Genomic DNA, 26,681 nt, shown 5'->3' on the forward strand with positions numbered 1-26,681 from the left:
CCTGGTGGTCGGGCATTCTTGGCGCTGTTTTCGGCAATGTGAGTGGCTGACGCATAGCTGTGCTCCGTATATAGTATGTTAGTTTGCCGATCGGTAACGCTAGTGTATTTGTATTACAGTGCTACTGCCTCCACTATGTACTACTCCGTGCACTGCTATTCTGTGTTGCTACTCTGAACACCAGAGCACCATCCAAGGAGACACTCTCTCTACGGAATGCTACTCCGTACAGTGTAGGACTATTTCCACTAAACTGCTAGTACCACGAGAATTATACGGAGTACTTGGATAGTATCAAATATCATTTGTATAGTACAGAGCATAGAGTACAGTGTATCACCCTTGCAGGGACTAGTGTTCCAGACTACTCCACTACTACCAACTCCGACTCCTCCGGATCTGAAGAGTTTTCTTACAGTGGTCCTGATCTTCTTCACAAAGGGTTCATCACGGCCGTTTGGTGATAGACATGTCTTCGGTTGATCTTCTTGTTGATCTTGACAGTGCATATCTTCAATGTTATTGGCAGTACAGTTTCACAAGCACATAGTAACTCACCTATTGAATTTAGAAGAAATGTGTCAGATTCATGCAAATAACACCAATTTAATGTATCAAATGCCCGCATTCCTGCAGCGTACGGTATTACTGATATTACAGGGTATTGTACTATGGGTCTATGACCTCATCGCCAATGCTTGCTGTTATGCCGGTGCACGGAACCCGCCGTAAACATCCCCAATCCCGGTATGGGTCAATGGATAAAAATGCCGGCAATATTCTTGATATTGAGGAAATTCCTTGCATCATGCCAAAACCAAGTCCATGGCCTGTCCTAAATTTGAATCATGTGTTCAGATGCCCAAAGTTATCTCGGTAGTCCGGCAATATCCGTATAGAGTACGAAGTATACGGCACAGTGCACCGAAATCAATCCGATTCAAGCTGTTTTCGCTTCTCCCCCCTAGGGGCCGTGGTTTCCAGTGTCGACTGTGACGGTGATACGGACATTGATGGTGACGATGATGACTGGAGCCGTTTCTCCAGGCTCTGTATCCGAGCTTTCATCACCTCCGTATTCTGAGTAATCGACCGAGTCAAAAGACGGATGCGTTCCAACTCGCGGGAACGGTTCCTCTCGGCGGCCGCCACAATCTTGCGCGCCGTTTCCATCTCGACAATTTCCATCTCCGATAACCCGGCGTGGGGATTCTGCTGCGCTTGTTTCTCCGCGTTCAACACCCGGACGACAGCTTGAATCAGCGGTAGCGTGGCTGGCATGTTAAACGTCAACCACGACGCATTCTCTGGCGTGGCTCTAGCGTTCATACTGGTACTGTCACTTGCACTTGACCCCTCTCCTTCTTCTCCCTTATCTTCCCTTTCAGGTTGAGATAAGGGTCTCCATCCCCAAATAATATCCATAGCAATCGCCCTCTTCTCAAACTTCTTCAAACTCTGCGCTCCCTTCGGAACAACAGCCACGTTCCCCGTCCACTCAAACTCTGGAATTTGGTACTTCCCCTCCTTCCACGCATCATAAGCTTGCCGCTCCGAAGGCGTCATTTGCATTCGCGCATTTGTCACCGCATCACTGCGTGGCTGCGGGGTTGCTGCCTTCAGACCCGTCCAGAGAGCGAGGCTGTTGCCTCTTTGCACTACAGAGGCTAGGTCTTTGAGCTTGTTTGCTGTGGTTTCTAAGTCGTCGTCGATTTCAGGGATTGCGTGGATGGTGAAATCTTGGCGAAGATTATCGAAGCTCATTTTTGGTTCCTTTCTTTTTCCTGCTTGGTATGGTAGGCTTTGGTATTTGGTTGCAGTTCCTGTGATACCATGCAGCTATATGATAAGTAGTATATGTAAGGACGACGACCGGCAAAATCCTCCGCTATGTACGCTGTGCACTGTGTGCCGTACGCCGTAGGAATGTATGTGTATGCGATGTGAATGTTAAACTTGTGCAGCGTAGGGCCCGCCCAACGGTCTGCAACGTTCCTGACACTTCAGAAAAAAATATAAGATTCTTTCAATCAATCAAGCTCGTTTGCCTCCTTGCCCGTTTGAGCGGCGACAGTATGGTCACGTGCACTTGGACAAGTACATGTATATGTGCTAGAAGTCATTGACTTGGATTGTGGTTTCTTTGAAGGGCTACCACCACTGTTGCTCGTGTTGATTCCTTTTCGTATCTCCGTGCAACGGCTAGGCCAATCTGAACGGGCCAGTCAGATTGTCCGTGTTGTTGATTTTTCGGCCGATGCCAGACGGTTTGCGGATATTACTAAGGCATCCATTTTTCAATGCTACGCTACAGTACGGTGTTTTTTTTTTTTTTTTTTTTTTTTTTTTTTTTTTTTTTTCAAAAAGAAAATTTTGAAAATTTATAGAAGTTGAAAAAGATACATGTTCAATGCTAGATCATCAAATAGAATAGATATAGTACAGAAATGCCCCTCATCACACACATGAGGTGCCTTCCCCCTCCGCTAATGTACAGTATTTTTGTGCTCGTGACTCTTTCTCGTACTCCGTGATCGCAGCACATTCCGCAGCGTGATGTGCTGGTGTAACAAAAATTTTTCAAAGATTTGGACAGATGTCGAAAATATGGGAGAGTGTCCATCAGAGGTAAACCAGAATCAAAAAGTCAATCAGTAAAACGCCAAAGCTCCACGCTGAAAACATGGTGAGATGTCACAATTTGTGGTACCATACCCGCATAACGCCACAACAATCTTGATTGGCTCAGTTGCCATCGTCAGTATCCTTAAGACCGTTGCCATTAGTCCAAACTCGCTTCCACGGGCCTTCGGGTCCATAGAGAGCCTCTCGATCCTGCCGCATGCCCTCCAGAACGCCGACGATGCCGCCATTCCGCAGCCGTTCGAGGACCACATTCATGCCCTGCTTGCTCTTAAGCACAGCATCCCTGGTCCGGCTGACACCAATGAGCTCAATGCTGCGTTGGATGCCCGCAGTGGACAGGGAGGAGAACCAGCCCTGTTTCGGTGCCTGCTCTTCAGCTTCACCGGCCTGGTCACCAATTGACTCAGTCTTCTTCTTATTGCCCAACAGTTTGCCTTGTCCAAGGCGGGACTTGAAAATAACGGTCGTCTTGACCGTGGTCTTCTCGCCGCTCCTCTTATCATCAAGAGGAAGCCCCTCGAGGCTCTCCAAAGTGCCTTCAATCGGCTGACGCTCGAAGAATTGCTTCTCAACTACGCTCAGAACGCCGGTCCATTCCATATTGCGTGATTCCGTGTGCATCCAGCCTTCCTTGGGATCGACAACGGTCGTCTCCATGATGTAGCTTTGACCCGAGTTGTCCGAGCCGCCCATGCCCTTGGGGAGCAATTTCAATATACCCGAAGGAACTTTCGATTTCTTCAAATGCAATCGAGTGGTGTGAAGTCGCTGGGTCTTAGAATCGACATAACGGTCGATAACGTCGGTGGTGAGGACATGACGGGAGTACGGATTCGGATAGCGAAGGAAGTAGGCTAGAGAAACTGCGGGAAAAGAATAATCGTAGGTAAAATTGTTCTCGAAGAACTTCATGATGTAGAATTCATAAGCAGATGCTCTGATGTTGAGATAGAGACAAGAATCGATTTTATCGTTGAGAATATATGCTTGTAGAGAATTGTTGCGTGATGTCGTCTGCTCGGTAATGATGGCGTTTTGCTTCGGTTGGAGAATTTCTGGCAGCTTCCGTTATGACGCTAAACCCGTTCAGTAATGCGGGGTTTTATGCCAAGGTCACGTGATTGCTTGTTTTCATTGTCAAATCAGCGCGCGAGCCGATTATCTTAGGGCCGGCCATCGGGAAAAAAGAGTCATCTCGGAGGGGCATCTGTGTCTGTATAGCGCCGACTGAGCACCTTTACAGAGACTTTTTTTCTATTTTCCTGTCTAATCTTGCATTCGCTAAATATTTCTTTTCTGTCCTCCTTTCTCGTTTCTTTTTCGACATCACAATGGCCGACGAACCAGGTCAACCCCCCGCGCTCACAACGCTGAGTCTCGCCGACCAAGCCCCCAGCTCCCAGGCCGTCGAACAGATCATTACTCCCTTTGACGTTTCTGGTGGTGTCGATGAATCTGGAAAGCTACTTCCGGTCGACTATGATAAACTGGTTCGGGAATTCGGTGCGCATCGGATTAGCAAGGAGCTGCTCGAGCGCTTTGAGAGAGTCACTGGTCATCGCCCGCACCGGTTCATGCGTCGGGGCATTGTGTTCAGTCATCGCGAATTGAATTTGATTCTTGATCGCTATGAGAAGGGGCAGCCTTTCTATCTGTATACTGGACGGGGACCGAGTAGTGACAGTATGCACGTGGGGCACACGATCCCGTTCGAGTTCACCAAGTACGCCTCTTTGTTTCCCTTTTTTCATAGCATGTGACGGATACTAATGCTTGCGCGTGCTAGGTGGTTGCAGGATGTCTTCCAGTGCCCATTGGTCATCATGTTAACAGACGACGAGAAATTCATGCACTCGCAAAAGATCGAGATCGACGATGCGAAGCGGTACGCCAAGGCAAACGCGATGGACATTATCGCAGTTGGTTTCGACATGAAGAAGACCTTCATATTCAGTGATTTTGACTTCATCGGTGGCGCCTTCTACGAGAACATGTGCAGAATGGCCAAGAGAATCACAATCAACTCCGTCCGGGGAACTTTTGGCTTCAACGACAGCAACAACGTTGGCGAGTTCCACTTCTGCGCTACCCAATCCGCCTCTGCTTTCGCAACCAGCTTCCCGCACATCTTCGGTACCGATAAGAAGAAGGTCGCTTCGATCCCCTGCCTGATCCCTTGCGCCATCGACCAGGACCCCTACTTCCGCCAGTGCCGTGAGCACGCCGAGAAGATGAAGTTCAAGAAGCCTGCTCTTATCCACTCCATTTTCCTCCCCGCCCTGCAAGGTCCCGGCTCTAAGATGTCCGCTTCCGTCGACACTTCCGCTATCTTCATGAGCGACGCAGCCAGCCGCATCAAGAACAAGATCAACAAGTACGCGTTCTCTGGTGGCCAGGACACCGCAGAACTGCAGCGCCAGCATGGCGGAAACACCAAGGCAGACGTCCCCTTCCAGTACCTTACCTTCTTCTTGGAGGACGATGACGAGCTTGAGCGTATTCGAGTTGCGTATGAGAAGGGAGAGATGCTCACAGGCGAGATCAAGCAGAGGTGCATTGCTGAGTTACAGGAGTATGTTAAGGGCTTCCAAGAGCGGAGAGCTCAAGTGACAGTGGAGATCTTGGATGAGTATATGAGCCAGCGGCCGTTGGAGTGGACAGGGAACCCCAACCCTATTAAGGTTGACAAGGAGAAGAAATAAATGGTTACTTGACGAATACCCTAGCTATGCAGAATGGAGTCACGTATAAAAGATCATATGATATGATGAGGCATGCACGAACATTAGTGTACTATTCCAGATATAGTATCATCATCCAAAGCCGACATCAACGACAGCACCTTCTCTATCTAAATGGAAATTCAGTCTGTTATGAAAGCATGCCACCAGTCTGTCATCGCTCTAAAATGAGAAGCCAGGGACGCTTACCCATCCTCTATAAAGTCAAACCAGATGCCCCTATTAGGGGATATAACTCGGCGTCCTGCTGGGAGATCTTCCACTACAAATTGTATTTATTGAATAAGCGTCGGTCTACATCTTCTATAAAAATAACTAGTGATAAAGAAATTAGAAGCATATAGTAGCATCGGTAGTCTCGCCTATTTTCTTGCCGATAAGCTTGTTGCACTATTCAGTCGTCTCTTCCTCTTCTGTGGGCACAAGGTCGAAGAAGGCGGTCGAGGAAAACGGAAGAAATGGTTATCTTTTTTTCTGTCGTTGTCTGTTTATTTTCTCGATGAAAAATTGGTGAAGATGAAAGGGAAAGAATGCAGTTCTAGATTTGAGGTGAGGGGCAGGACTACAGAGACCGGCATGCTGATAATAGCTCCAATAACAAATTGGGTCTTATGTTCCTTGTTATTGAACTAAGGTTTGAGCTAAAGATAGTTGGCGTGAGCTTCTTGTATGCATAACCGACCTCGGATATATATAGTTATTTATTGGGTGGAGAGCTATATATGCATCGACATACATCACGCATCTGATATCACATCAAGGCACGAAATGTTAACTTCTACGCTTGCTGTCTAAGAACAACTACCCCACGCATAAACCCTCTAACTCCATTACTGATCCAACACTCTTCACCATCCACCAGCTTCGATGCCGGAACTACCTGCTCAGTGCAGAAGCCCTGGGCCAGCGCATACCGTCTCGTCGTCCCCGCATTCCCGCCACACGATAACGGCGGCGTGATCCATTCCAGACGATTATCAGGGTTATCTTGATTAACAGAGCTTCCCCGCCGCCGGAAATATGGGGTTGTAATGCTCCCCTCCATTATCTCGCCCGCGGGGTTCACCACCAGTACTTCCACTTGGTCCTGAGGGGATATGATACCCGCGCGATGCCGCGCGGCTGTGTAGTACTCTCGCGCCGTGGTTTTGTGGGTGGTAAAAGCAGATGGAACCGTAGACTGGGTGTCCACGTAGATGCGCCATGGGGTCGACTGTTGCGCTGCATCGGTCGCGAAAGACAGAAGGAGCTGGTGGGGGTCAATTGGGCCTGCTGGGTTCGCATCGACTGTTAACCCGGCGCCTGGTTTATCCTCGATGACGATGCGAAGGCGCCAGGATTTTGTGCGGTCGGGGATGAAGCTATCGAGGGCGGAAGTGAAGCTCTCGAGACCTTGCTCGAGGAATTGAACTGCGTGGTGCCAGTTGAAGTGCCGTGCTGCGCTGATCAGACGGTCCAGGTGGTATGGGAGGAGGTAGTAAGGTGTTGGGCGGGGCTCCGGATACGACTGTGCGGCGTGCCGGGCCACGACAGCTGGAAGAGACGGGTCATAACGAAGAGACGAGATGATCTGAAAAGATTGGGTACTATCTGAAGCCATCGCAACGGGTTCTGGATATCAATTGCCCGCTCCCGTAACTTGATCCCGAGCGAGCCGTCGAACCGAGGATTCCGTCATAGGATGTTAGTTCCTGGCCATAGCTTGCATGTTCACACGTGCCTCGAGATCATACTGTAGGGTAAAAATGTCAATTGGAATCTTAAGCGCAGTCTTCTGATTCCGAGGACTGCATCGGTAAGGACAGTCTCCCTTGCTCTCTGCGATATGCTATGAACAATGGGTTGTTAAAGATGGTCATCGAATGATGTGGGCGGTGGAGCAGGGCCGCCCGCGATTGGCCGGGAGACGCCTCAACTGAACTTTTTCAGGTGGTCTCCTTCCACTCGCCTTGCGTTTCTCTCCCACCTCCAAACCTTCCATTGAGGCTGCTTTTCGCTGCTCGTGGCTATTGATTACCACTTTATATCTCCGGGTTTCTTTATTTTTCTTATATCTTCCCTGCAAACTCCGCTACTTAGGGTAATCACATAGCACACACACATTCATAACATCAACAATTAAAAAACACACAACCCACCATGAGCGAATCGTCATTATCCAAGAACGTCGTCGTCGATACGACTTCGCTCCCAGAGTCGACTACTTCGGGCGTGTGGGATCGCATTTCAAAATGGGTGTCGGAGAATAAGGCGCTTGTTTATACTATTGCTGGTGTCGCAGTCGTCGTGACTAGCGCTGGTGTGGTTTACTACCTCTCGGACTCGAGCTCCCCCGCAAAGACCACTACAGCTTCCGCGGCAGCCACAGAGAAGAAGAAGACCAAGAACCAAAAACGGAGAGAGAAGAAGAAGGCTGAGGAGAAGGCCAAGTCTGCGTCTGTTCCGGAAGGTATGTTTATCTTGTTATCAGCCCACAGGTATATTATGCGCCCGGTGTTTACACCAACCGCATATAGATATATACGAAAACGGGAAAAGTTTGAATTGACGTTTCACAGAACAAACAGCTAAAAAGGAGGAGCCTCTCGAAGACATTCCTGAGGTGGACGAGACGACCGTTGGCCAGTTGTCGGAAGAGGTTCGTGTTAAGCGATTTTGGCGATCTTCGTGGGACGGGGTTGGCAGATGCTGATTTGTCGGAATCATAACAGACCAAAAAGATATACGCCGGTAAGCTGAAGGCCGCCGGTAACAAGGCCTACGGCTCCAAGGACTACAACCGAGCCATCGAACTCTACGGAAAGGCTATCATTTGCAAGCCCGATCCCGTCTACTACTCTAACCGTGCCGCCTGCTACAATGTCATGTCGGAATGGGAAAAGGTCGTGGAGGACACCTCTGCCGCGCTCCAGATGGACAGCGAGTACGTCAAGGCCCTGAACCGTCGCGCCATTGCCTACGAGCACCTCGAGAAGTACAGCGAAGCTCTCCTCGATTTCACCGCCAGCTGCATTATGGACGGTTTCTCCAACGAAATGAGCCGTAACTCCCTCGAGAGACTTTTGAAGAAGGTTGCGGAGCACAAGGGTCAGGCCATTCTCGAGGCCAAGGGCAAGAAGCTCCCCAGCCCCACTTTTGTTTCCAACTACCTCCAGAGCTTCCGCCCTAAGCCACTCCCTGAGGGTCTCGAGGAGTCTGTCGAGCTGCCCGAGGAGTCTGGAAAGAGTGAGCTGCGCAAGGGATTGATTGGCGTCAGCAAGAAGACCGGTGATGGCTACGAAGAGGCTGCTGCTGCTTTCGAGAAGGCTCTGGAACTTGGCGACTTGGGTGAATTCGAGGCTTTGGCGCTTAACATGAGAGCTACCTTCACCTACCTTGAGGGTAACGCCCAGGGTGCTTTGGCTGATCTTGAAAAGAGTGTCGAGTTGCAGCCGTCCCTGGTGCAGAGCTACATCAAGCGTGCCAGTTTGCACCTTGAGCTTGGTATGTTTAATTGTGACTTTTCAGGATTCTGTTCTAACGATCTGTAGGAAACAAGGATGCCGCCGCTGATGACTTCGAGCTCGCCATTACCCACAACAAGGATGACCCCGACATTTACTATCACCGTGCTCAGCTCCACTTCATCCTCGGAGAGTTTGCGGAAGCCGCCAAGGACTACCAGAAGTCGATTGATCTTGACCGTACCTTCATCTACTCCCACATCCAGCTTGGTGTGACTCAGTACAAGATGGGCTCCGTTGCATCCGCCATGGCTACCTTCCGGAGATCGCTGAAGAACTTTGAGGAGGTCCCCGATGTCTACAACTACTATGGTGAGCTCTTGCTCGACCAACAGAATTTCTCCGAGGCCATTGAGAAGTTCGACAAGGCTGTCGACATGGAGAAGCAGATCAAGCCTATGGGTATCAATGTCCTGCCTTTGATCAACAAGGCGCTTGCCTTGTTCCAGTGGAAGCATGACTTCCAAGAGGCGGAGAACCTCTGCCAGAAGGCTCTAATCAGTAAGTTTCTGTAACTCCTGACCGCTTTTATACGATTTTCTAACGTATTGTAGTCGACCCCGAATGCGATATCGCCGTTGGCACCATGGCCCAGCTGCTCCTGCAACAAGGCAAGGTCTCGCAGGCACTCAAGTACTTCGAGCGGGCAGCGGAACTGGCCCGTACGGAAGCCGAGATTGTTAACGCCATCTCGTATGCCGAGGCGACACGGACACAATTGGAGGTGCAAGAGAAGTACCCCAAGCTGGCAGCACGATTGCAAACCATGGGTGCCGGGCTTGGTGCCGGTGCCGGTCCCGGTCTGTAAAGAAGGCCAGTCGTTAATTGAGGAATCGCTGTAGATATCTGTGGGCTAATCATATCTTTCCTTTTCTTCTGATCCTTGCTCTATTCCCTTCTGCTCTCCCCTTCTACACCGTGTCTTCTCTAAACGGGATATCGGGATCACGTATATCCTTAATACACCATTTCCTCTGGCTCTTGGGCCAACTTTGAATGTAATTACCCTTGTCGTTGCTTGGCCGCATCTCGACAATCTCCCATCTCCTTTGCTTGTTTTGCGTCGGTTCACCAAAAAGAGTTGTTGTGTTTCGTTTATCCCTTTCTTTCTTTTTTTTTCTTTTTGTCTTATTCTACCTTGCTATGCTAGATTGACGATGAAGAGTATGAAGTGAATGTCTGTATCATAGTGAATGAACGACTACAAGTATGTACCTGTATGGGATAATACCGTGCTCTTATCGTGTTATCAGTGATCGAAATCAGGTGACCCGCAGTGCACGGGACCCCGCCTGATATCCGCCAATTAACGACCATAATGAACAGGCATCGGCGTCATTGCGGGACCGACGGATCGATCAGGAGTATGGAGTGTATGTATGAAGGAAGAGTGAATAGAGGAGTCTATATAGTAGAATAGAATATCGGTCGGTGGATTAAGTAAGGGACTGCGACCAGACTCCAACTCACAGGACTTGTTGGAGTAAATGCATGTACCAGTACAGCCAGACCATCCCTGTATACCATGATGACCGTCTTTCGGGCAAAAACAGTAGACTACAAAGTACTCTGTACTGTACGCCTAGAATAGTTCGAAAGTAATCGGAATAGCAAACAAAATAGTGCAGCTTCCGTGGGCGCAAAAGTGACCGGCGACTGCCGCGTTGACCTCAGCCTGATTCCATCCACTTACTGCATTCCTCCGGCTGCCCCTCCTCTTCTCTCTTTCTACCGTCGGCTCTCGTCATCATTTCCAACACACCTTCTTCCTCTTTTCTCTTCTTCTTCTCTCTATCTATCTCTCTATCTCTCTCTCTACGCTCCCCCTTTCTTTTTCTTCTTCCTGTATATCTATCTGCGTCTACCAACAAGCTCCAGTTGTATCAACGGTTGACTCAGCTACTCCTGTTCATGTTATACAGGTCCAGGTATGTCGCTACTACCTTATCTCTTTCTCACCGTTCTTTCTCTCTCTCCTACTTCTTGTCAGCTCTGATAACTGACCCTGCTAAGGCTTAGTGACAGCAGTCTTGCCGATACCTTCAAGTCCACGCCCAGCGTCCAGAGTTGTCCCTCAAGGTCCAGTTGTTCACCATGCCAGACCGACAAGGTACACTACTTCCCCTCCTGCTATGAGTGAGAGAATTTGGGCAGTATTTCGTTGAATACAACTAACATATACTTTCCACAGCCGTCGTGACCCTTCACCCCCTCTACTCTCCCGATACCTTCTCCTTTCGATCTCTAACCTTCGCATCTGACGATGACTACGTTGATATCGGCCGGTCTTCGAAACGGGAAACCAAGAATCTAGTCCCCGCTCATTATAACGCCTGGTTCGACTCGAGGGTCATGTCTCGTGACCATGCGAGGATCGGAGTGAATATGGCGGAGAAGGTACCTCTATCTTACTCCCCACCATGAGATACTGGACGTATACTGAGTGTTGGCAGACTGTCATTATTCGTGATGGCGGTTCCATGCATGGTACCTGGGTGAATGACAGAAGGATTCCTGTTGAGCAAGATGTCGTTGTGAAAAGTGGCGATGTCTTGACTTTTGGTGCGGATGTTACTCGTGGTGCTGGTTGGTTTATTAACTCTCCTGGAATTTTCGGTATGCTAAACTGACTGGCTATAGAAACGTTCCCCCCGCTTAGGGTTCGTTGTGGATGCGAGTGGTTCGATTCTAGGTATGTCCTCCGCACGTTTTCCTTATCCGGATAACTAACGTAATTAGTGATGATGCACCAAAGGAGAAAACCGCAGCCAGAAAACAGAGCTATCCTATTAACACTTTTGTCGTTCCTGATGATGATGATGACGACAGTGATGTTGTCGAGGTGGCTGACAACTCCGTGCCGGCTAGACCTATGAGTCCCCAGGACCACAAGTCTGAGTATTCCGAGCAGAGTGATGGCGCAGAAAACCACGAGATTAGAGAGAGCTCTACGCCAATAACCTCGCCGTCAACTAAGGAAGTCTCTTTGGGCTTCGAATCCAAACCCACAGAGGGCCCACTCAAGGAAGGTCATTCAGACCCCTCCGACGCAACCTCGGGCAGTCCCATTGTTCTCGATGGTGACGAGGCTCCCGTGACGCCGAGGATGACTCCTCCACCTATCTCAAATGCTTTGAACGACCATGTCACAAATGTCGGTGTTGATGTCGACGCCATGGACCACGATTCGGATCACTTATCCTCCGTCGCAAGCTCTCCCAGGGAGTCCCAACCCGCCACTGGATTTGATTACTGGGATGAAGAGGATGTGATAAGCTATGGATTTGGCTCAGATAGTGAATCTTCAAATGAAGAGTCCTCTGACTCAGAGATGGACAGTGAATCCGAAGATGCAACCTCACACGGCGATAACTTGGAGAATAAGCATCAGCCACAGACAGACAATGAAACGCGGGTCGAGTTCGGTGGCTCTGCTACGACTGTCCAACCGCAGAACATTCAACAACAGAACACTGAAGAAGGCCAATTTAACCTTGATAAAGCATGGCCGACGAATAATTTCGCCAGACCAGACCCCCTTTCGCCAGCGATGCTTTGTGATCCGTATGCTATCCAAAGGTCGTCTTTGCAGCAGGCCGGTAACTCATACCCCCGTCTGCCTAGTCTAAATGCTTTGTCATCTAGTGGGTGGGAACCACAAGCCGTGCCACAGTGTGATCATTTTGAAATCGGAACGGCACCTAGATCCTTTGGGCAACGTTGCACTCGATTCGATGCTCTTCCCGTGAGACGACAGCCACGACAGACAGTCCTCTCAGCTCCAGTAATCCCTCCAGTGGTTCCTAGCTCCTACAATGGCTTGAGCGGTGTGTCTCCTGTGAAGAACGACATATATAATGCGGAAGACCAATGGCAAGTCGAGAAGCCCGGCTTCTCGGGTCAGTCAAGGATGCAGCAGACAACCTCAGCTGATTATTCCGGCGAACCTAATACCCGGCTCTGTATTTCCGACATTGTTGATAGCCGGTCGCAGGAGGCCCGACCTGCGCAAGGACCCCCTCCAAAGAGGAAGGCAGATGAGATGGAGTCGGTCGCGATGCCTCAAGCATCCCCTTACCCTGACGAATATGCTGGTCAATCGTCCGTCAATGCTTACGCATCCGGTGCCAACACTGTACCATTGGGCACTAGCGAACATGTAGTCGACATTAACAGGGAGAACGTTTCTCAAGATGCGCAACCACGACCATCGCTGCACGACCTTGACGGCTCAACTCAGCACACTGGCCACTATTCTATTCCCGAAGACAAGCCTGAAGAATCAAGGTCCGTTCCCCAAGTGGAAAGACCTAACAAGCGGCTCAAGACTTCCGATGAAGGCCGTGGACATTTCGTAACCCATGCTGCAACGGCTCTGGCAGGCGCAGTGATTGGTGGACTTGGTACCATTGCTCTGCTGGCTTCTTTGCCGCCTGACTACTTTGTCTAATCGTGGATTTCAGAGCGGGAATTCAGACTAAATGATAGCACTATTACGCAATCTCTTTTTTGTTTTTCTTTGGGCGAGCTTGGATCTCTACTGCGGTGGGAATTTTTTTTTTTTTTTTTTTTTTTATGAGCTGGTTCTGGCGTACGGATCATTAATCTATTCTTTTATAGTCAGGTCTTTCACGATTGCAATAGTTATTTCTTTGCTTGTGGTTCTCTTTGTAGAATACTAGTAACTCGATAAATACTGGCTTCGTCAAGTCGTTACCCTCCATCGTAGTTATATGTACAACTCAGTTTATACTACGCTGGTCGGGATGGTTTACGGCGTGTCGATGCTTGTCTTGCGCAAACGGCTCGTGGTGTAGTTGCCCACGGTACTTGTCATATCCTGACGGATACCTGCATCATCGATCCGATCCGGGGATAGTACACATTGATTTTTGTATCGAAGATCATTTATCTATGAAGGAGCTATAATGTCTCAGCACTAGATAGAGGCTGCTCCGCTGTCCCCACTACGGCCCGTTCCGTGGTGTCCTATATATATATATATATATATGCGTTGAATAATAGAGAGTTTGAGACGAATTTTAGATGGAAACAAATCATAGGGGGCACTAATGTCTTTAGATTAGCTTGCTAGAAGTGCTATGCTGTCGATTGAATAAATTAGCAAAAACAAGATTCTCCAGAGTAAGTTGTCTTGGCTGGCCAGTGCGTATCTAAAACGGGAAGACCATAGTAGGATAAGGTACCGAACTGCCATAAAAAGAAGGAAGTGTACTTTGTTCAACTACACGCAATTTTCCAAAACCCTAAAATGCTACTATTTACCGTCTTAATATGCCGTTCAAACCAGCCGGAAATTCCGATGCGGCTTCTCCGACCTCGGCACTACCCCACATCCCGACATGTACCCCAACTCTACCTCCAGTCTCCAAGCATTCTCTTGCCAAATACATATTCAATCCTATCATTACCTGGACACAATAAACTCTATATTCATATTCAACAATGGCGTTGTCATGGAGCAACCAACCACCTCAATCGCGGGTTCCGTATGCGATTCCCCAGCTTGAAGGGGAACGCATCACCATCCCAGGCAGCAAAGGCGTCTTTCGCATTCTCGCATCGTCAAAGCAGACAAATGGGCTAATGGCGGTTTTCCAAAGTGGTGCTGTGCTCTCCGATGCACCGGGATTTCACTATCATAACCACGCGCATGACGTCTTTCTTGTTACGAAGGGATATTTGAAGTTGTGGAATGGCGATAAGTGTCGGATTATGGGACCGGGGGATTTTGCTTATGTGCCTCCGGTATGTTTATTCCACCGTGTTTTTAATGGTGATATATACTGACTATATAGACGGTAATTCATAACCCAGAAATGCTTGGTCCGCATACGGAGATCTTTGGCTTGATTACTCCAGGCGATTGGGTGGACTTCTTCCGCTACGTGTCAGAACCGTTTGAGGGACTCCTTGTCCCTGAGAATGATGTCCGTGACTTGAAGTCCCTATTGATCCCTAAAATTATGGCCGCGAAGGAACAATTCGATGTCGTGTTTCAGCCCAACTATCAACCGCCCGAGGTGGGCGATTGGACTGAAGAAGATGAGAAGTTACCAGGTAGTCCACAGGCGTTTTACCTGCGAGCCAATAGTGGGCCACGGTGGATGTTTGGTGGTATCATGTCGCGGCCATTTATTACTACTGCTCAGAGTAGTGACGTTTGCGCGATTTCTAGCATCGAGTCGTCACAGACTTATGGCTCGACACTGTTCTCGAAATATATGACATTCGGGTCGGTGGACCATTGTTTGTGTGTTCAGGAGGGAACGTTGGTTGTCCGTCTTAAAGGAGCCCCTGATGCTGTGTTCCGGGAAGGTGAAACGGTCGTGATCCCAGCAGGCCAGGCTTTCGCTCTAGATTTTGCCAGCCGATATGTTCGGGTCTGGTCATTCACCGATGGCAATGGCATCGAGGCACTGATCCACCGTTTAGGAACTCCATTCGCAGGCGTTGTTTTACCCGATCAAGTACCGGCATGGGATTCGGCAAGTGTAGAATCCGCGACAGCAGACTTCAACGTCACAATCGAGCTATAATTGTACATCTGAGCATACATTTAGAGATTTCCAATACAATACATCTTCCCCACAAACTCAACGGCCCTTAATCTCAATCCCTGCTGGTCCTGCAGAAACCATCCCCGCGGGGTAATCACGTGGTTCTGCACGCAGCCGTCTGTCGGGATTTCCGGCGCGTTCGGTTCCCCCATACAACTGACTCCCTTCTAGCTACTACAGCACACTGATATCATCCCTTCGCCAGGGAAGTCACTGATAAGAATACAGCACATACATACATGATAGTCCGTATATAACATGACTGGATAATGGAGCGCCCGACTTCATCGTCGCCTCTGCGCCGTCCTGCAGCTACGGCTAGAGATGACGCCGTTCAACCGAAGGCGAAACGACCACGCGCAGCGCAGGCTTGTGATCGGTGTCGGGCGAAGAAGTATAAATGTGACGAATCATATCCTTGTTCGCATTGTAAGAGTGAGTGAGTGTCATTTTTTCTGGATGGATAGGGGCTGACATTTTCTTTTTTGAAGAGAGCCAGGTGGATTGTAAATATCAGGGGAACTTCCGGTCGAGGGAGGATGCAAGATCCACGAGGTATGTCTATGTGATTTGCTTTGGGGGCTCTGATTTTAATTGGATGGTTTTTTTTTTCCCCAGCTATGTTTCCGATTTGGAGAAACGGGTAGAAGAGCTGTCGTCCAGGCTGCGGACGCTGGAGTCGAGTGGTGCGTCGCAACCTTCGCCACATCCTTCCCGGTTAGCAACAGTTCCGGGAGACAGGGCAGTAACACAGCCCATTACTACTGCGACACCATGTTCATTATCACAACATGAATCAACGCCTAAGGAAGACGCCGCCGTGTCCGGGGACAATCGAGACGGGTCTGCAGATAGCACCGAAGAAGAGATCAGCGAGTTTAATCACCACACCAACGGGATAGAGTTTCACGGCAGTACATCCTCTGCTGCTTTTATAGGACACCTTGAGAAAGCGCGAGAGCCGAAACGGCCAGAAGAGTTGTCCAATCTGCGCCCACCGGACGGCTCATATTCTTTGATTTCAACATTGCATAATTCTAGTTTCTCACCATCATGTGCAACCGGACCTGTACAGCCCGAGTTCCTCCAAAATCAGAATTTCTACTTTGATCAGGCCCATGCTTTCATGAATGGCTATTTTGAGAACATCCACTTCATCCACCCGTTCATTGACAAAGATGACTTTATGACTCGCGCGCATGATTTGTGGCTCAATCGGAATCATCAACAGTCACTTAGTTTTGTCGCGCTATATCTCAGTGTTCTCTCGTTTGGGGCGTTAGTCCGAGTATGGGATGAAGAGATCCTGAACGGACTGACGCGCTTTGACTGGAGTCGGAAGTTATTTCGTGAGGCGCAGATGTATTTGAACTATTTACAATTTTCGAATGATCTGGAGACGGTGCAGTGTCTTTATCTTATGGTGGGTGTACCATGGTTTCTAAATGGAGCGAAGCTAATATTTGATAGGCCAAAGTATGCCAGAATGAGCTGAATCCGAATTGTAAGTTCACACCTTTTTTTTTTGAGTTATTGACATCGTGCTAAATGTACAGTGGCGTATATGTACCTTGGGCTTGCTATACGGACATGTTTATCTGCTGGGTTTAATCGTGAAGTGCGGAACCCAAAGGATCAACGGGAAAGTTGGATCTCGAAGACGTGGTGGTAAGCATCTAAACACGATCCCAACAATCCCAAGTGATCTCTACTAACACCTTTGATAGGGGCCTCTTTTCTCTTGAAATGTAAGTCGATTGGTAACAACAAGTGGAAAAAACTTACACTGACTCTTTAAAGCGAGATGAGTTTCTCGGTAGGCCGCCCAGATACTCTCGGTATGGACGAATACCACAACCGCTCTCTCCCAGAACGCGATGATTCCGAGTATGCCATCATACCATGGATGGTCGACTTTGCGCAGATCATCCGGAAAGTTTCCGTGCAAATATACCATTCGCGCTTCACCCTGCAAGACAAACTGCAGCTTGCTCTCCAAATCGAACAAGAAATGGACAAATGGGTAGCTAGGCTGCCTCCAAGAATTAAGCCTGACCTCGCAAGGCAACCAGCGTCTGGGGGTGCGCTTCGTGATCCGAAGTGGGCGAGAAGACAACGGTTGGTTTTGGGAATTCGTGAGTACTCCTACTGATCTGTGATATGAATGATGGCTCAACAGTACAGGCTACTACAACGTTAAAATGCTACTATTCCGTCCATTCCTGAGCCACTTTACACGCAAATTAAGACATACCCCAGCCGAATTAGAGCAAACAATAAACAAATGCCTAGACGCCGCCATGAAAACCATCGAAGTCATCCACGACATCTACCGCATCCACACATTCTTCCGCTGCTGGTACGCCTTCTCCCCCTCCCCTCCCTCTAAATAAAAAAAGACTAATGAATCTAGGTGGTACAACACAACTTATGTAATGTTCGCCACAACAACCCTCCTCCTCCCCATGTCCAAACTAGGCATGTGCCCACAAACCCTCCCTTTAGCAAGCTCAGTCGAAATGGCAGTCGAGATCCTAGAAGCCATGGACGAATCTGTCGTCGCGCGGAAATCAGTCGAGATCATCGTGCAGTATTTGAAAGACTTCAGGGCTCCGAATAATAGTACCAATGGTACACAGGTGGTTACTACGCCGTCTCATGGGGATGCTGACCCGGCGGCTTCTGTATGGTCAGGAACGGGGACGGGGACGGAGCAGGGGACTGGTCAGGCTGGGATTGGGATTGACATTCCGGTATGTTTTCGCTTGCTTCTCTTTTTGTTTTGATGTTGAGATGCTAATGTTATTGTGGCTAGGAATGGGCGTATGGGTTCGGGTTTCCTGATTATTCGTTTGATGGGATTGCGCGGTTGTTTGATGATTTGGGTGGGCTTCCTATGTTGGATAATTAATAAGTTGTATCATAGAGTGTACATATTTCAACACGACATTCCCAAACGGGTGTTTCGCGAAATGAGCATGTTTACATCTACGGAGTACAGACACCAAATGTCAATATTAATGTACAGTATGATATATTCAAATCGACCTCTCGAACAATCAATTCCTCCTTAACTACCTTTTTTGAACTACCTAAACCTGACCCAATCTGTGGCGGTATTTACCGACCTCCAACTCGAAGCCGCAAGCTCCAGCACAAGTCAAACACAGTCTCAGCGAAACGGGGTCTGTCAAGTTGACTGTCTTCTCTTTCGCTCCGGATATACTAATAGCCCAGGCCTAACTGATTGATATGCCTGCCCATTTCTTCACTATAACACTCAATAATAGCGCGAAATTGCATCAACGCACCTCATCTTTCGAAATCCAGCAAGCACCTTCAACCGACTCAATTAGGCTTGAATGAAACCACAGAACGATCTTCCGGGATCCGACAAGGAATCCAAATATGAGCCTCGCATAATTTGAAATCGATCTAAATTTCACTATGTATAACTGACTATGTTCAGGCACACGGTATAACAAGGCAAGAGCAATGTTCCCGATCAAGACAGTGAATAACGTGGTTGCCGACATCCTCGCCCTGTAAAGTTGGCACACCTGAATGAGAATGGAATCACAGATTCCCGGAGATGTCAATTCCATAATGTCATCTTTCTGTGGACTCATTAGCATTAGCATATTGGAACATACGTTGCGTTCAAGGCTCTTATCTGCCAACACATGCCACTTGGGCGCAGAGGAACCTCCACAACTCGAATTTCTTCCTTTTCCAAGGGTATTTCGCTAACGTGATTATAGACTGGCTCAAGAGGTGCAGCAAATGTGCTCTTTTTGTGAGCATGACTAACTCGCAGCTGTTCATTGGATCTCCAACGAAAGAGCATACCAACATTTTGCAGACCAATTTGCCAATCATGCAACAGCTTCAACAACCTCAGCACGACTGTGTTTTGTAATCTGATAGTTAGGACACCCTGCTTGTAAAAAGACGGTCCTCGAAGACGACATACTTGGATAAACAAATCCATGCCAGCGTTAGATGGACACAATACTGCGAGACGAGTTGTAAAATGGCCCGTTGTCTCCATATCTGCTGGTACATGATATCGGAATTTGATACTTCCACTTTTCGAATCGTACGCAACTGACCCTGGTTAGCTTGTTTCAGAGGAGTTTATCTGATGATCCGGAGTCAAGTATAACTTTGTATACACTGTCCGTGCAAGTGGCCATTCCAACTCCGATCTATTGACCGTACTATCCAGTCCCGATAGCCCGAGATTTAAGATACTTAGCCGGATTTTAGGTGTCACCAACCAGCCATTATCACGATGACCTTTCAGGAAGCAATTAAAAAACCGCTTTAGGCCACGGCAGCTGGAGCCAGCATAATAGTCTGGCCATTCCCGTGAGTCATACATGAGAAGCAATTTCGGGACGGACTCTGCTATAGCCCGGTCTGCTCGCAATGTGCCGGATGTGTTGATAGGGTTCGTCTATGTGACCACTATATAAGTTGAGACATCGACCTGCTCAGGCTTGGATTGTTTTATCTTCCAGTACTCGTTCCAAAGTGGGCTACTGCGCAGAACACCCGACATGTCTTCCAGCTTGCCGTACCTGGTGAGGGTATCTGTGGTCTCTATTAGCACTTATAGGGTTCATATAATGAAGATATATTAACTAACCTGCGATTGAATCTTAAAAGCCTGGAGAAGGAACTCCTCCCTGGCAAAGTATATCACGATGAATGTCTTGAATTCCTTCCCTGAGTTGGATACTAGTGTCTCAAGATCTATAGGAACAAGGAAGCAAGAGCATACCAAGGTGCAAAAGCAGCCAGGCCTTTAGGCCGCAGGCTCCCTATTTTCCATTGTGACAGCGCTAACCAGCTATTGCCAGTAAGACCAACTTTACCGTTGCACCAAGGCTGCTCTGACAATCAAGTGACAAACTCTGTACCATTTTGAGCTTCTTGGTGTCCCATAATAATAAGTTCTCCCTCCGACGTATATGCCCCTCGGGTATCAACATTTACTATGGCATATCCTTTGGCGTACCAGAATGCAGTATCGGGGCTTTCTCACTTCTGAAAACCCGAGAAGCCAATGCTTGGGGACTAGGGCGCGGAATGGGAAATCTTCAAGGACAGTCGTGCCAAGTTTCTTGCCATTTGGGCTCCTACATTTGTATGATTGTCTGCGATATCCAAACTAGATGTATCTTTGGACGTACCATTTGCTTCGAAATTCTCAAAACTGATTGGGAGAAAGACATTGTAATACAGCTTGGTGTCATCTGACAAAAGATCACAGGAACTCTCTCATGCATAACAAGGTCGACAGGCAAGCGCTTTGCGTCTTTCTGTATCTGTTGTCCTGCCTTGAATATGGTGACATGCTGGCGAAAGCCGGGGAAGCACACCGTGGGATCCCCTAGAGAAAGATCGGGACGAAGCTTGGTAAAGTTCTGCGCCGCCTTCCGGAATCCAAAGCATGTTTCCAAAAAGGAAGTGTGCGACTCATTTTCGGACATGGTCTTGGCGCGGATGGTGGAAGAGGCCACTCTGTGTTCCGCGAAGGAGAATAAACAGGAGCTGAAGAAGAGTGGAATGTCTCAGCGAGGTCCATCCAAAGACTCGGATAATCCGGATTGAGGATTAAATATATTCCTACATTCGTGTCGTGTGTTAGGGCTACGTCCATGATTATCCCGGAGATGTGGTGGGGCCGACGGGGGTACCGACGGGGGTACCGACGGGGGTACCGACGGACAGAAGGTGTTAAATCCGACCAGCATCTATAAATGCCCCTGAGACTTGCTTCCAAGTTGCAAAAGCGGAGGAAGATTGCAGTCTTGTCTTATATTAACTACACGCCATGTCCAAAGGCTTCAGAGTCGCTGTCCTCGGTCCCAAAGGACAATGCGGACAGTGTGTTGTCGACGAACTTCTGTCAAGAGGGCACAGTGTCGTGGGCATCTCTCGTTCACCCCCAAGCATCTGGCCAAGGCCTGGGAAATACAGTGGTATTGCTTGCGACTTTGGCGACATTCCTGGTCTGAGCACCATCTTCTCCGAAGGAGGGTTTGACGCAGTCGTGTCTGCTTTTGCACCACCACTTGTCGACTTGAAAGACGTGTATAGGCTGGGTGTGGAGGGCCATGGAAACATCAAAATGGCAATCGTGAGGTCGACATACCAGGGTCCAGTTATTATTATTGGTAAGGTGTCTGTTCCCTTCGACAAGTGCTTTATGCTAAATGCAATGTGCTCTGCAGGCGGTGCGGGTTCTCTGTATTATAAAAACGGCGTGCAGCTGTGTGATGATGAAGGATTCGCATTCAAGCACTGGTCAGTTCCTCGCGCGTGTCACTTTCACAGCAAAAAAAGCTGACACCTTGTAGGTACGCATGGCCCTATGTCCATATGGAATACATGGCAACCCGCATGTTCGACCACGGACAGACGGGATTTGGTTACTTCATCCGACTTTTTAAATGGGCGAAGTCAAATCGCGAGAACCCGGGCTGTAAGGCACATTACGATCTTTTTAAAATCTCTCCTAACAACCCATGACTGATCCACTGAAATCAGGGTTCTCGTGGCTCTTCAGGCCCTGGGCAAATCTGCTTTTGTGGAAAGCCAGACAAATGCTGACGAACCCGGACACCGTCGGGCTAATTTTTTGCTCTCGCTTAGCCCTGTCCATGTGGGAAGGTGTTAAGGATATCCAGTGGTCTTTTCTATCGCCCCCTTGGCAGCTACGTGATAAAGGTACGTTTCAGCTCCTTGTTATATATACTGTTGGAATTGATGCACGGATTAATGATCCGGGAGTAGGTCTTCGAACTGGGAAATACAAGGTCCTCGTGGATGACTCTGCTGGATCCGCCGATCCTGCTATCAACAATGGAATCTACAACGAGGATATGGCAGTGGCTATTGTGGACGAGGTCGAGAACAAGAAGCTGAGTTACAAGCATTGGACCTGTACTGGGCCAGTGGGACTGAGAGAGTGGTGATTGCTGTATAGCTATTCATGGAGTCCTCGGTTGGTTTTACATATATACATCAGTACCACAGTATATATATTTTCGACAATATTGTAGCATTTGGATTCCACCGTCAAGAGACTATTAGGGGATCAGCATACCCAGGCTGGGGAGCAGACCCCAGGGAACCGACAATGGGCGGAAAGCAGCAACCGGGGCCCATGGTCCCTGGGACAACATCTAGCTCGACAACTAGCCAATATCCTACCAGCAGACCCATCCAAGGGCTTTGAAAGCACAATACGAACAACCAGTAGCCAGTTCCCAGGTCAAATAGAGATGTTACCAGGTCCAGAGGCCCTAGCTGTGACAGCCTGGTCACGTTGGCTGGGTATCACGTGAGGTGCAGTTGTTTGCTTTATTGCTTCGTTGATAAATACGGCGTTACCTCCTCTCTTCCTTCCTCATGTTGGTTATTATCGTCGATAGCTACCTAGGTGGAATCCATGAGTTGGATGTTCCATTATCCTAGTAGAGCGCCGTGACACTGGCAGCAGCGCAATCTCTCTCTCCTGGACTAGCAATCTGGTCAGATGGATCAAGATTAGAGAACGGCAGATGCGGGGCAGGGATTGCTTGGCAAGAGCCAGGAGGAACATGGAAGACCCAGGGGTTCCCATTGGGCAAGGATGTGAGGCCTTTGATGCAGAGCTTCTTGGAGTTACTCAGGCACTCCGGGTAGCAGAGAAAGCAGGAGATCAGAGACCAGTCACTATCTTGCTGGACTCCCAAGCCGCCATTGCGAGGCTGCGAAATACCCAGCCTGGAGCAGGCCAAGCATTAGCAATCCAAGCACATGCTATAGCCAAAAGACTACATGCCCAAGGTCATCAACCCACCATTCATTGGGTTCCGGGACATGCAGGGGTAGAAGGAAATGAGAGAGCCAACCAGGTAGCAAAGCAGGCAGCCAACAAACCCCCAGGAAGAGGCCCAAGAGAGATCTCCCTGGCGTTCGCCTGTAGAGCCCGAACAGAAGCCACCACAGCACAGAAGCAGAGATAGCTCACCAAAGAGCTCAGCCAACGATCTCAACGAGGTCAACGAATGTACAGGCCGTGGAAAAACTGGCAGCTCAGTTCAATAGTCGCAGTTGCTCCCAAGCATCTAGCAAGCCGGTACTTCCAACTGAAGTCAGGGCATGCAGCCATTGGAGTATATCTACATCAAATCAAGGCCCAAGAGGATGCAACCTGCAGAGATTGTGGCTTATCAAGGGAAACAATACACCATCTTCTCTTTGAATGCCGGAAATGGTGACACCAGCGAAACAAGCTCTACAAGGATCTGGAGCTGGATGGGGTCGTGAGACCCACTGGTGCAGGGGAACACCCACAGGGACGACTTCTAGGAGAGCCCAGAGCTACCAGGGCGCTGCTAAAATTTCTGGCTAGTACTAGTGTAGCTCTACCCCGAGCACACTCTCAGCGAACTGCGGAAAAGGCCCAAAGAGAAAATGAATTGGGACTGGAAGCACTGGAAGAGGCGATTAGAACAGGAGAAGGATAGCAGGGAGGGTAGACTAAGCTGAATACCCAGCTTAGGCCACACCCCACCCTGCTCTGAAACACAAGGAGAGCACTCTGCTCGAAAGCCCTGCGCATACAGGCGGTTTGGGGCGAGGAAAAGGACCAGAAAGATTATAGAAGGAGACTAGTGCCTCAGGAGCTTATAGGGATAAGAGACTGTAGAATAGCTACCAGCCTCAAGTCCACGGATAAGGGTCTATCATAGCTCTAGGGCTCGGTATGGACAATAAACTTGATTAAATAATAATAATAAGACTATAATATAGCAATCAATTTTAGTTGCTTCCAGACGTAATACTCCGTACATGCTAAGGATACCAAGAATATCGTTCAGCAACGTAATCATTTAGTCCGTAATTTCACTCAAAGGCAGTCTGCCACACATATTTGGTACGTTCCCATGTTATCTGTACTACAGAATGTATAGTCTGAATAACGCATGCAGAATATCAATCATAACACCGCGATATTCTAGTATAACTGTCTCCCGACGTAATAGCCTATACAAGCTAAAGGTCCCAGACATATGACAACGTATCCATTTACTACCCCACCCACCCACAGCTTATATCCGTATTTTCGTTATACTTGTGTTGAGAGAAGTCACTAACAACAAACTCTCTCGGCCCCGTCATCACCCCACAGAACAGTCCCAAAGGGTAAGTCATCGCCGAATTTCCGGTAATTGTACTAGTCCATCTAGCATCGATTTACGCAAACAGCTCGTTCGTTTCTTCTAGGTTCCGCCCTGCCGTTTCCGGCAGGAACAGCGACGTCCACAAAAGACCCAGGAACGTCAGAGCCGAAAAGAACCAAAACGTCCCTTTCGGTTGAAGCGCATTTTCAAGTAACATAGACGGAACGGCCTATTTGGTCAGTGTTTTGATAAGCATATGGCAAGGAGCGGAGTATGCATACCTTAGATAAACCATACCGATTGACATAGTGAAAGCACATCAAAAGACTAGTCCCAATGGCTCGAACACGCAGCGGAAAGACCTCAGCGTTAATCAGGTATTGGATTGCGTTAAACCCCATGGCCCAGCCCACACCTGTGAAATAGATAAAGACGATTGCTCCAATGGCTGCTCGTTTTATGGAAGGTGACTCCGCATCGGTCGAGAATGACTCCACCGTGAGATAAATGGCAATGTACAGCATGGAAACTTGCTGAATGAGGATGCCGGAGACTAAGGATCGCTTGCGCCCGATGCGGTCGATCAAGAAGATGGCACAAAGAAGGGAGGCAATCAGCTTGACAGCTCCCAGTACTGCAGTCGTGAATAGCTTTTTAGACTGGCCTGTCAAGCCAAATAGGGCGAATAATTCAGGAGCATATGCTGCCGTTTGTCAATACCCATATCATGCGATGATAGGGAATGAACTCACTGGTAATCGAATTTGCTCCGGACCATTGGCTCAAAAGTTGCTCTGAGATGACAAAAAGTAGTCGCTTTTGGTTAGCTGCCACGAGAAACAATTCGCGCAGAGCACTAATCCAGGTTTGGTCATGTGATTGCTCCTGTTCAGCGTGTAGCTGACGCTGGATACCATCTATTTCCGACAAGATTAACCCGTGTCCGCCAGGCAGACCCCATAGCCTTCCCAGCGATGCTTTTGCCTTTTTGTCATGTCCGACTTTGCACAGATACCGAGGACTTTCTTCGCATAGAAGTGACAGCAGAAGCAGGATACCGGCAACGATGATCTGTATGCTCTGGGGAATAATCCACTGTTTCGCGCTGCTGTTAGAGATATGCAATGAAGCGCCCCATGCGGAGAAGTACTATATCCATCAGTAAATAAACCTTAAGCCCTTAGAGCGAAACTTACCCCTATCATTATCCCTATGTATTCTGACATACCAAATAGACAGACTAAGAACCCTCTCACGTTACGAGGAGCAATTTCTGCTAGATATGTCGGAGCAACGATACCAGCCTGCCCAATTCCAAGTCCCATCACAAACCGTCCACCGTATATCTGACCAAGTCGTCCACCGGCGGTGATCATAATGATCACACCTGCTAGCCATAAAACGCATAGCTGACGCATAGACCAGAGCATTCCAATTCGCTCGCAAAGGACAAACGCAACCAAGGCACCGGGGATACTGCCAATGTGGACCATGGACGTAATATTCGAGAGTCGATCCGCTTGCTCGGAGGAGCCGAGGGAACTCGCTCGGAGGTCAAATTCACTGATAAACGATGGCTCGGCGATAGTCGTTGCGATGAGGCCCTCGTCAAGTCCTGCTTCTTAGTAAGTTGTAACGCTTTCTGGGAATATTATCACCTACCTCTTGACATCCCGGAGAGTCCAAAGCAGAGCGCTGCGCAGAGCAATTTGAAGCTAACTCTCTTTGTCAGGGGGTGAGAGTTCCGCTGTCCCTCCATTATCACTTTGAGAACTTCTAGTAGTGCTAAAAGGCTTGACCATGACTGTATGGCCGTAATAACACGAAGAATGCCCCTGAATAGGATGCCTTTGCAAATGAATTGGCCATTGTTGCCAGAATGGTAGACTGCAGTCTCTTATAAATACACAATCTGCATTGATTCGCTGGTCAGCCTATGTGGAGCTAAATGTCGGCGATCCACTCAGCCCTATAAGGCTGAACTATTCCTGGATTTCGGAGCAAATACAAATTTTGTAGCCTAGGATG

General features: G+C 48.6%; 10 protein-coding genes across 10 annotated transcripts; 5 read left to right on the forward strand and 5 right to left on the reverse strand.

Moving 5' to 3' along the window:
• Positions 1–719: 719 nt before the first annotated feature.
• On the reverse strand, positions 720–1,983 carry EURHEDRAFT_295634 (uncharacterized protein). The gene has a single exon (XM_040778255.1). The coding sequence runs from the start codon at positions 1,762–1,764 to the stop codon at positions 931–933; it is 834 nt and encodes a 277-aa protein (XP_040641169.1). The 5' UTR covers positions 1,765–1,983; the 3' UTR covers positions 720–930.
• Positions 1,984–2,376: 393 nt separating this feature from the next.
• EURHEDRAFT_529010 (MSF1 domain protein) lies at positions 2,377–3,692 on the reverse strand. The gene has a single exon (XM_040787090.1). It carries the CDS (start codon positions 3,556–3,558, stop codon positions 2,746–2,748), a length of 813 nt encoding a protein of 270 aa, XP_040641170.1. The 5' UTR covers positions 3,559–3,692; the 3' UTR covers positions 2,377–2,745.
• A 129-nt stretch (positions 3,693–3,821) lies between these two features.
• On the forward strand, positions 3,822–5,714 carry EURHEDRAFT_409701 (tryptophan--tRNA ligase WRS1). The gene is made up of 2 exons (XM_040781160.1): positions 3,822–4,369; positions 4,433–5,714. The coding sequence occupies exons 1-2, from the start codon at positions 3,978–3,980 to the stop codon at positions 5,346–5,348; spliced, it is 1,308 nt and encodes a 435-aa protein (XP_040641171.1). The 5' UTR covers positions 3,822–3,977; the 3' UTR covers positions 5,349–5,714.
• Positions 5,715–5,944: 230 nt separating this feature from the next.
• EURHEDRAFT_409702 (D-aminoacid aminotransferase-like PLP-dependent enzyme) lies at positions 5,945–7,203 on the reverse strand. Its single transcript, XM_040781161.1, has one exon. It carries the CDS (start codon positions 6,985–6,987, stop codon positions 6,166–6,168), a length of 822 nt encoding a protein of 273 aa, XP_040641172.1. The 5' UTR covers positions 6,988–7,203; the 3' UTR covers positions 5,945–6,165.
• Positions 7,204–7,526: 323 nt separating this feature from the next.
• On the forward strand, positions 7,527–9,698 carry tom70 (putative mitochondrial outer membrane translocase receptor (TOM70); the record flags this gene model as incomplete). The annotated part of the gene is made up of 5 exons (XM_040786159.1): positions 7,527–7,836; positions 7,946–8,025; positions 8,099–8,870; positions 8,918–9,391; positions 9,445–9,698. 5 exons carry the CDS (start codon positions 7,527–7,529, stop codon positions 9,696–9,698), a joined length of 1,890 nt encoding a protein of 629 aa, XP_040641173.1.
• A 932-nt stretch (positions 9,699–10,630) lies between these two features.
• EURHEDRAFT_409704 (FHA domain protein) lies at positions 10,631–13,461 on the forward strand. The gene is made up of 6 exons (XM_040781162.1): positions 10,631–10,818; positions 10,904–11,000; positions 11,082–11,287; positions 11,344–11,476; positions 11,531–11,582; positions 11,630–13,461. Exons 2-6 carry the CDS (start codon positions 10,985–10,987, stop codon positions 13,338–13,340), a joined length of 2,118 nt encoding a protein of 705 aa, XP_040641174.1. The 5' UTR covers positions 10,631–10,818; positions 10,904–10,984; the 3' UTR covers positions 13,341–13,461.
• An 895-nt stretch (positions 13,462–14,356) lies between these two features.
• Positions 14,357–18,382, forward strand: EURHEDRAFT_513367 (RmlC-like cupin; the record flags this gene model as incomplete). Its single annotated transcript, XM_040786160.1, has 11 exons — positions 14,357–14,659; positions 14,710–15,432; positions 15,747–15,910; positions 16,090–16,894; positions 16,942–16,975; positions 17,028–17,139; positions 17,199–17,219; positions 17,272–17,606; positions 17,656–17,830; positions 17,885–18,224; positions 18,287–18,382. The coding sequence occupies 11 exons, from the start codon at positions 14,357–14,359 to the stop codon at positions 18,380–18,382; spliced, it is 3,108 nt and encodes a 1,035-aa protein (XP_040641175.1).
• A 554-nt stretch (positions 18,383–18,936) lies between these two features.
• On the reverse strand, positions 18,937–20,969 carry EURHEDRAFT_529015 (alpha/beta-hydrolase; the record flags this gene model as incomplete). The annotated part of the gene is given in 9 exon segments (XM_040787091.1): positions 18,937–19,031; positions 19,052–19,095; positions 19,155–19,559; positions 19,638–19,930; positions 20,157–20,202; positions 20,258–20,369; positions 20,397–20,512; positions 20,532–20,615; positions 20,710–20,969. The coding sequence occupies 9 exon segments, from the start codon at positions 20,967–20,969 to the stop codon at positions 18,937–18,939; spliced, it is 1,455 nt and encodes a 484-aa protein (XP_040641176.1).
• Positions 20,970–21,610: 641 nt separating this feature from the next.
• Positions 21,611–22,510, forward strand: EURHEDRAFT_529016 (uncharacterized protein; the record flags this gene model as incomplete). The annotated part of the gene is made up of 5 exons (XM_040787092.1): positions 21,611–21,656; positions 21,714–21,786; positions 21,840–21,964; positions 22,030–22,209; positions 22,276–22,510. The coding sequence occupies 5 exons, from the start codon at positions 21,611–21,613 to the stop codon at positions 22,455–22,457; spliced, it is 606 nt and encodes a 201-aa protein (XP_040641177.1). The 3' UTR covers positions 22,458–22,510.
• A 1,855-nt stretch (positions 22,511–24,365) lies between these two features.
• Positions 24,366–26,412, reverse strand: EURHEDRAFT_549651 (general substrate transporter; the record flags this gene model as incomplete). The annotated part of the gene is made up of 5 exons (XM_040787505.1): positions 24,366–24,882; positions 24,935–25,356; positions 25,406–25,802; positions 25,850–26,268; positions 26,316–26,412. 5 exons carry the CDS (start codon positions 26,410–26,412, stop codon positions 24,727–24,729), a joined length of 1,491 nt encoding a protein of 496 aa, XP_040641178.1. The 3' UTR covers positions 24,366–24,726.
• Positions 26,413–26,681: the final 269 nt, after the last annotated feature.

The sequence above is a fragment of the Aspergillus ruber genome, assembly GCF_000600275.1.
Source record: "Aspergillus ruber CBS 135680 unplaced genomic scaffold scaffold00005, whole genome shotgun sequence".
NCBI classification, from domain to species: Eukaryota; Fungi; Ascomycota; class Eurotiomycetes; order Eurotiales; family Aspergillaceae; genus Aspergillus; species Aspergillus ruber.

Excerpts from the sequence above, each read along its gene's own strand:
- EURHEDRAFT_295634 (XM_040778255.1), bottom strand. The coding sequence starts at position 1,764 with ATGAGCTTCGATAATCTTCGCCAAGATTTCACCATCCACGCAATCCCT.
- EURHEDRAFT_409701 (XM_040781160.1), top strand. The coding sequence starts at position 3,978 with ATGGCCGACGAACCAGGTCAACCCCCCGCGCTCACAACGCTGAGTCTC. Across the intron at positions 4,370-4,432 it reads ATCCCGTTCGAGTTCACCAA|GTGGTTGCAGGATGTCTTCC; the intron begins GTACGCCTCTTT and ends TGCGCGTGCTAG.
- EURHEDRAFT_409702 (XM_040781161.1), bottom strand. The coding sequence starts at position 6,987 with ATGGCTTCAGATAGTACCCAATCTTTTCAGATCATCTCGTCTCTTCGT.
- EURHEDRAFT_529010 (XM_040787090.1), bottom strand. The coding sequence starts at position 3,558 with ATGAAGTTCTTCGAGAACAATTTTACCTACGATTATTCTTTTCCCGCA.
- EURHEDRAFT_409704 (XM_040781162.1), top strand. Across the intron at positions 11,288-11,343 it reads GAGTGAATATGGCGGAGAAG|ACTGTCATTATTCGTGATGG; the intron begins GTACCTCTATCT and ends GAGTGTTGGCAG. Across the intron at positions 11,583-11,629 it reads TGCGAGTGGTTCGATTCTAG|TGATGATGCACCAAAGGAGA; the intron begins GTATGTCCTCCG and ends TAACGTAATTAG.